At 35.7% G+C, this 8,649-nt stretch overlaps 1 protein-coding gene across 1 annotated transcript; it reads right to left on the minus strand.

Annotated features, from left to right (window-relative positions):
- Positions 1 to 1,434: 1,434 nt before the first annotated feature.
- On the minus strand, positions 1,435 to 3,447 carry LOC131071045 (3-hydroxy-3-methylglutaryl-coenzyme A reductase 1-like). Its single transcript, XM_058006744.1, has 3 exons — positions 2,468 to 3,447; positions 2,141 to 2,322; positions 1,435 to 2,021 (listed from the first exon to the last, which is right to left on the minus strand). The coding sequence occupies exons 1-3, from the start codon at positions 3,445 to 3,447 to the stop codon at positions 1,435 to 1,437; spliced, it is 1,749 nt and encodes a 582-aa protein (XP_057862727.1).
- Between the last annotated feature and the right edge of the window lie 5,202 nt (positions 3,448 to 8,649).

Consider the following 8,649-nt stretch of genomic DNA (forward strand, 5'->3'; position numbering starts at 1 on the left):
ATATCTATTACTTCTATCTAGTTTATCAATTTCTTATATGTTTTACTTTAGTCTTTATCATTTTATCTTTCCATCATTGCTACTATCTAGGTTGTCAATGGAGATGGAAACACCAAAATGGGGGCCTGACTAAGGCAGACCTCTAAACACAACCCCCAACATTTTCCCTTATTGCTTATGTGTAGGTTCTTGATATAGAACCATGTAAGATAAGGATCAATGAATAATTCAAGTTGATTATAAAAGTATGTTCCTCACAACTCAAATTGTAATCAACAATTCTTGAACATGCCACTTGAAGAAGAAATTATTTATTATTATCTTCGTCCATATCCTTATTTCGCTTCCCTGTATAATGCACCCAATTCTTGAGGTAAGGAAACATCACTCTAAAATAAATTTACAAATCAAATAATGCTTTGACTCATAATACACATCATCAAATAAACCTTTGTAGTAATGACCAAAATGGGACAAGACTCGCTTTTTTACAAGAATCTATTAGACTAGTAATGATTATCAAACCTTTGATAATACCTAGCTTCTTGCATGACTTGCATTAGAAAATTAAGATTAATTTTATGGGCAAATGTCATGGCCTCATCAGCATGAACATCATTCTTCAAAGTAAAATGAAAAGCATCCATTGGACCCCTTTTATATCATACAATAGATAAGCCTCTAGGCCCCAAGACCATAGGAAAACCAGCAACAAAAAGCAAAGCAAAACTTTTAAAAAATCAAACCGAAAAAAGAATAAACAAAGTATAACAAAAAATAATTAAGAAAGAAATACTCTAGCACCTACCCTCACATCCATATTGAGAAAATTTTCGGTGGTAAAATACCTAACCATTTGAATGTATTTAGATATTTATATTAATTTCCGACACTCATGCTCATACTTACACCCATATCCATACATTTGACTTAACCTTGAGATTTGAAATTTCATGTTAATATATAATTATATAATCATTCCATTACAATAAACTTAAAAGTAAATAAAAATTTAAATTAATATAAAAACTTCGCCATAATAAATATGAATATATTTGATTATTTCTATTATTACAATCAATTGTTAAATAATTTTGTACCAAATTATAATTGAAAGAAATAATTTAAAATAATATAAATGATAAACTCTTGGATACTTTTAAGCAGGAAATCTTGCCTGCGCGTAGGTTAAAGATATCTCTAATGTATGAGGGCTACGATATGGAACTCCAAGAGAGATCCCGATTTGGTTTTCCTCAACATTGTATTACCCGATATGAGGCGAAGCGATCCTCTGTGTTGGACTAGTATGAGAAACGCTATATACATATTTGAACTACAAATCTTCTTGTATACTTCCCAGCAAATAACATTTCCACAGAATGACGTGAATGCCTATACACTTTTGAGGGAGCTGAATTTAATCTATTCTGTTTAGGCTGTTTCTTTCACGCCTTTGCTTGATCGGTTATACTTCATATGGCTTTTCACAAGCTGGCCGGCAGCAAGGGCAGACATGAGAGATAACTCTCCTGCCATTACTGCAGCTGCCACAACTCTGGCCAAGTTCTGAGCATTCGCACCAGGGGATGCCCCATTTGCTCCTTTCACTCCAACCATGTTCAAGCACGCCGCCTGTGATGCCAATTGAGTTCCTCCTCCCACTGTCCCCACCTCTATGCATGGCACGCTCACCGAAATGTGCAGGTCCTTGCCCCCATTCACCCCCTCCATCATTGTAAGACAGTGGGAGCTCTCCACATTCTGGGCAGGATCTTGGCCTGTTGCAATGAACACGGCTGACACAATGTTGGCAGCATGGGCATTGAATCCTCCCATGGCGCCAGCCATGGCAGATCCAGTCAAGTTCTTGAGCATGTTCAGCTCCAACAATGCTGGAACTGTCGTCTTCAACACCTTGTTCACAACCGCCTCTGTTATGATGGCCTCACACACTACTGATTTTCCACGTCCTTCAATCCAATTCACTGCAGTGGGCTTCTTGTCTGCGCAGAAATTGCCTTTAAAACAGAAGCACATTTACAAAATTAGCCCACCCATTTAAAGCGCAATTCAATGCAATTACATGGTGTAGAAGTAAAATCCCCAAAAATTAAAAAAATTGGAGGACTTGAATTACCAGAAACGCTGATAACATCCATGTCGGGGAACGTAATTTGAAGATAATCCAAGACATTCTGAACAGCCTTGGAGACCATATTCATTCCCATGGCATCTCCAGTGAAGCATGAGAATCTCATGTACAAATTCTTGCCTGCAATTGCACATTTTATACCTTGTAGCCTAGCAAATCTGCTTGTCCTGTTGAAAAAAAGTGCACCCAAAAGACGTATCAGTTATCCTGAAAATATGGCTTTATTTCACTACCCATTGAGCCAATACGCATAAAATATTGATCAATAAAGCATGCAAAGTGAAAAAGTGGATCTGGAAAAGAAACAACTACCTGTTGAAGATGTCAGAGAGGTTATCAGCGTTTGCGGGATCCTCAATATAGAACTTGAGCTCTGAAGCCCTCTTGGCACTCTGAAACCTCACAACAGGGGCCCTAGTCATGCCATCTCTGAGAAGAATGCTTGTAGCCCCACCACTCATAAGAATGGCCTTGCAACCTCTGTTGGTGCTGGCCACCAGACACCCTTCTGTGGTTGCCATGGGCACCATGTACTCTAACCCATTTACTAGTAAGGGTCCTGCTACACCCACAGGGATTTGTACGTAACCCACAGGCATCTCACAGCACTGACCAAGAATGGACTGATAATCAAATCCCTCCAAGGGCAGCCCATCAAGCGATCTCCCAGTCATGATCTCCAAAGCCCTCCTCCTCACAGAGGCAGCTCTCTTGCAGTCCCCAAGGGAGGATTCAAGAGAATAGGAGGCCACTGTGCCGTTGCAAACAGCAGCTGCAATGTCTCCATCCTCATTCTCACCAAGTGTATTTCCCTTGAGCTGGACCTCAGGTTTCTTAACAACAATTTCTTCTCTGCCTTGTATCCCACAGGTTGTTGGAGGGATGCTGAGATCCACCTTCTCAACAAAATCATCATTGCCATTGATAAAGTTTTGGACATAATCAATTCCAAAGAAACCCAGCAAATATATGAAGGAAGCCAAGTGGGCCACAATGGCCACAAGCTCCCCAAAGTTGACAACATGGAGAGGCGTTGAGGTAACCATCTTCTCTCTCCATCTCTTCATCAGGAAATATGATGATGCGAAGAAAACCAGAAAGAACAACTTGTTGGTGAGTCCCAAGGGGAGAAGCAGGGCATCAGATGCCAACACCTTTGAATTCCCATTGTTGTTTTTTCTTTTTACGGAATCATCATCTCTTTTCTTCATCATCTTGAAATCACCGCAGCAGTCAGTTTCTCCTCCGTTCCTGACAACCATTTTAGATTTTCTGAGACCAGCAAGATCCATTACAATGAGCAAACACAAGGAAGGATCTGTACTAATGGGTGTTACTTGTGCTTTCTAGGATCCCTAATGTAGTGAATGCCTCAAGTGCTGGGTTTATTTGAGCATACGCAAAGAAAACGATTATTTATAAGGATTATTTTAACTATGGAACTCCGGAACAATAATCACGTTTAAAACTTCTTATTTAATGTGATGTCACTAACGCTTACAAATGTGCGAGTTGTTTATGCAGGGTCAGATTGCGGCTTTGATCGCTTCATTGGTTTATTTAAAATTAAAAATTAATTGTTTTTTAAAGTTTCGATTAAAAGTAGATTCTGATCCGTGCTTACAAATGTGCTACCTCTCTGATGGAACAGCCAGCTTATCCTTCTGAAAATGAAACCTAGATTCCCTGATTGTTAACCGCTGCCGGGCATGGTGTAAGACCGATATTTCGCATGCTTGTGGAATGTTTAACTGGTTTCTGGTCCAGAAAAACGTGCATTGAAGAAAGATTTGTTTCCAAGCCCTGGTCATCTCACGTTACCCATTTCTCAAACGATACATCCAGCCGCATTAACGAGCAGATGAAATATATAATTTATTGAGATTTCATGGCCCTCTGGTTGTGTACTTGTCTATATTATCTTATAAAATTATTCATGGTACGAATTATGGGCTATTTATATTTAGAAAGTAACACGTAACCAACGTTGAAAAGTTGATTTAGATTTATTACCTTAGATTTAAATAACTTAATGAATGAATGTATGATATTAATACAAACATAATGTCAAAATTTGTATAATTGAAATATACTTGACCCCACACTTTTAATATTTTCAAAATGATTAGAATTATTGTCATTTGTCTCTTTCAAATAGTAATGATCATAGTTTGGTGCTATTTTCGTGATAAGAGATTATTATAAAAATTATTTAAATATAATTTGAATGATATCTTTGATCTTATTTTTGTTGTCTTCTAGCAATTTTAATTTATAATTTTTTATATTTTTAGTATTGTGTACCCGTCTTTAAAAGTTATCAAGATTAACATCCTTAGTCAATCACAACCATTGAAGCACACACATTTCTAGGCGATGGTGATCATTCATTGAATGCGGTGAGAATCTAAGCATACACTAAAAATCTTATGCACTTTTTTTACTAATTTTGGTAGATGGCTAATCATAGAAATTAAACCACTAAGGTTCTTTTATAATATATAATTATGTCTAATTTTGTAACTAAACATGTTTCTCTTATGAACTTATGGGTAGTCCCGTTTGTGTCACATGTCACAGTTATATTCTAATGATTTTAATATAATGATAGAAAGGTGAAGAGTAATACATATAAGATTAAATGTTTCATATTTCCCAATAATTATTTAAATTTTACATTATTCTATATATGTGTGTGTGTGTGTGTGTGTGTGTGAGAGATAATATATATATATATATATATATAAAATAATTATTGAAAATCATAAAATAAATATAGTCAATGAAAGATAGACAATTGTATATCTCTCTTGAGAATGTTTAATTAATGAATCAATATAGTCAATGAAAGATAGACAATTGTATATCTCTCTTGAGAATGTTTAATTAATGAATCAATATCTACTAAAAAAAAATTAGTTTCACTTATATTATCCTTTGTATGTGTCACTCTCTCAATAATATTGTTGGTTCCCCAATTGATTATCTACAAATCCCTATAAGATAGCTAATCTTAATCCACAAAACTCTCGGTCAATGAATGAGATTCAGACACAAGACCAAGATCTCTTTTGTCTCTGCACAACCAAGGAGGGTGTACCTATTCAATGCCTCAAGGATATAATGCATTATACATTCAAACATTGTGATTTATAGCAGATATTTCCCAATGAAAATATACCAAGGAATGTCTAATTAACCTTGAATTTAGCTATAATCTTGGTATTTCAACATTCACTTAGCAATTGGGAACAAAAATTATACAATAAACCTACTCCAATAGAAATTAAAAGAGATTTTGAATTAATTTTGGATCCTTCTAAGGCTCCCACAAGAAAACCTATCAGACCGAAGATGTCCATTGAACAATGTCAAATTGAAACAACCACATTTTAACAATATGAACACACAATTAATTACGCTTAAATCATTGTTACATTACAACAATAAGGCCTCTCATAGACATACAAACAACCTACTTATAGATCCTAAAATGTATTGCAATATTTCTAATATTTGGCTAAAAACAATATTTAATATGTTCCTTGAACATAAGACACTAAACAAATATCTGCCACAACAAGTGCACAACAAAAATCATAGCTATCCTTGATATTTCCAATTTTAAAAAAAATGCATACAATTTAAGAGACATAGTTGTACGACACTTCCATTCTAGCTCCAAGCTATCTTGCTTTCCATTATCATAAGTTTGATTACATCATTCTAAGATTGAAAATTTACAAGAAAATAGACCCTAAACAACTACCCTGTACAAGCAATTACAATTTTGAAATTGGAGAATGGAACTCTTTACAATGAAGAAAGAATAAGAATAGCTCCAAGCTAACTTGCTTTCCATTATCACAAATTTGACTACATCATTCTAAGATTGAAAATTTACAAGAAAATAGACCCTAAACAACTATCTTATACAAACAATTACAATTTTGAAATTGCAGAATGGAACTCTTTACAATGAAGAAAGAATAAGAAAAAATCGAAGAGAAGAATTCTCTAGATGGAAGCTACAATTGACACATTTCCCTTTCTCTGTATTTCCTTTGCACAAATATCTTCCCTCTCCTTTTTGTCTCTTGATCTTGGCTTTGATCTTTAATCTACATCCTCCAAACATGCAATTGAATTTTGTTCTTTTGTATCCCTTTGATACTAGGCAATTTGAGAGAAGCCTAAACATTTTCCTTCTTTCTCTCCCTTCACTTGCATCTGAAATAATTATCATTTTCTACTTTGTCTAGCTTTGTGTTCTCATAAAACAATTCCACATAACTGCACTCTATCCTTTTGTATTTATTTGATTTAATTATGATAAGCTTCTGAATTGTATATTTTGTTTTCATCAACATTTCAGATCAAACTCTGTGATCCATCATCATGATTGTTCAATTCCAACTCTATCGATGACCTCATTCTCCATACGGGGAGGCACATCGATGATATATACACTCATGTCAGCCTCAGTATTGCATGCCACACCTCAGGTTGAATGTGAACACCTGCCAGAAATGCTTCTCAATTTGGACCTTCTCAGAGCTTGCACCATGGAAATTTGCGATGCAGAGATTCGATAATGTATGGAAGGAAAGGGGTATGTGAATAAAACACCAATCTCTTTCATTTGATCCTCCATATATTTTCTGCTAGAGCTTTTTGTAGTCGTCACAGTGGAAAGGCAACCAGAAGTTGCATCCGCATTTCTCTTATGAGTTGAGAGAAATTCACACTGCATTAGTGGCTCCACTATTTCTCTCCAAGCGAATGAAATTTGCTACAGAGGGTATTTTGCATTGTTGCTTGAGGTGGCCTTCTTACCAATTCTGTCGTGCACAACACACTTGAGTACTGGTGAGTAAATATTGTGGGAACTACTACAAAATGAATAGCTACAATCATCCCTTTTTTGTTGTGATCAAACACCGCTTGCATATGCAAAAACTGCGAGAGGACCGTGCTTCACAGAAACCCTAGAGCAAGTAATCTCCGCGCCCCTGCGCCCAATCTTCATGTTGCCCTGATTCCCTGTGGGGTAGCGGGGTAAGCAACTTGCAATTTTTTTTTAACTAAACTAGCGCTTGCACTAGGTGAGGTGCAATGGCTAACGTCGTTAGTAATTTATATTATTTTTAATGTTAGGATAAGATGTACAAATTCAAAACATTTCAAAAAAAATTGAGAGGGTTGCTTGTGCCCTGCCTGCAGTAGAAACTCATTTAGAATTAAAACAAAGGGCATTTATGCATTGCAGTGAACTGGGTTGGATATACTTGCCTTTTTTTTATGAAGAGGTATTCCATGTATGAGAATGCATTGATTTTTGCGAGCCTTGTTTGCAAAATAGAAATCCATTAAGAGTTTAAATTGAGGGTATTTATGCATTGATGGAACGGAACAAGTTTGAAGATACGTACCTTCTTCTTATAAAGAGAGATGTTGTAGTCGAGCGTCTTCCTTTTTCCTTATGATTGTGTACAAACTTTTATGCATTTTTGTGTACCTCTCATAGGAGAATGTTGATTTGATGTGAAGGTCGTCCAATAATTTCACTTTGGATCTACTGTAGTAAATGTTAGTCCTTGTCTTTCTAGTGTGTCAATATTGATAGTTGCGTTTTGTAGAGTTAAGCCTTGGGATTTGTCTATGGTAATAGTCCATGCCATTTTTATTGGTAGTTGCCTAAGGTTGCATAGTGACACCGGTGTTATTGGTACAACTTTTGGATCATTTGGAAGTGGTTCATTGTAGTTATCAAATCTTACTATGATGTACTTCGGAATGTTGGGTGGCTTGGAGCCATGACAATAAATTATTTCAATTATTCACCAAGAGCCCCATTAACAAGTCTTGTTTGTGTCCATATGTTGGTTGTGAGCATGATTCGTTGGCCTATAGATAGTAGCACTTGTTTTTCAAGTTGTTCATCATCAGCCCCAATGCTTATTTTGCTTGTAGTGATTGTTGCTATACTCCTTGCAATTGGATGATTTAATTGTTTTAACATTATTTTAATATGAAGGCTTACCATTTCATTAGTAACAAACAATTGGAATGCATTGTCAAAAGTATTTTGCTCATTTTCAATTGGCGGCAATTGTTTCTTTGTTTGTGTCATTAACATTTTCCAATATTCTTATGTTGGGTACATGCATTTCATATGTTTAGTAATGTTTGATGAAATTGTGCTTGTGTTAGAAATTCTCCATGTTGGCGAAACATTGTTTGTAAGGTAATAATTGTTGTACATTGGTTCCAAAGTGTTATGGCCTTTGAGTGTGATGTGTATATTGGTTTATCCATTACAAGTGGCAACTAGGTGAGGTAACAAACTAAAATCATACATACACCACCAAAGTATAAATGTTTATGATGGGGGAAAGCTTTATGTAGCCAACTGTCTATTTTCAATAGTAGTTTATTTGACAGGGATTTAGAGTGTTGAATGAATAGTTGATGCGTGAATGTTAAATGCAACA

Source organism: Cryptomeria japonica, chromosome 4, assembly GCF_030272615.1.
Source record: "Cryptomeria japonica chromosome 4, Sugi_1.0, whole genome shotgun sequence".
NCBI lineage: Eukaryota > Viridiplantae > Streptophyta > Pinopsida > Cupressales > Cupressaceae > Cryptomeria > Cryptomeria japonica.

Coding starts and splice junctions, on each gene's coding strand:
- LOC131071045 (XM_058006744.1), bottom strand. CDS start 3,447: ATGGATCTTGCTGGTCTCAGAAAATCTAAAATGGTTGTCAGGAACGGA. Junction 2,323..2,467: donor CTCTCTGACATCTTCAACAG/GTAGTTGTTTCT, acceptor TTTTTTCAACAG/GACAAGCAGATTTGCTAGGC. Junction 2,022..2,140: donor GGATGTTATCAGCGTTTCTG/GTAATTCAAGTC, acceptor TCTGTTTTAAAG/GCAATTTCTGCGCAGACAAG.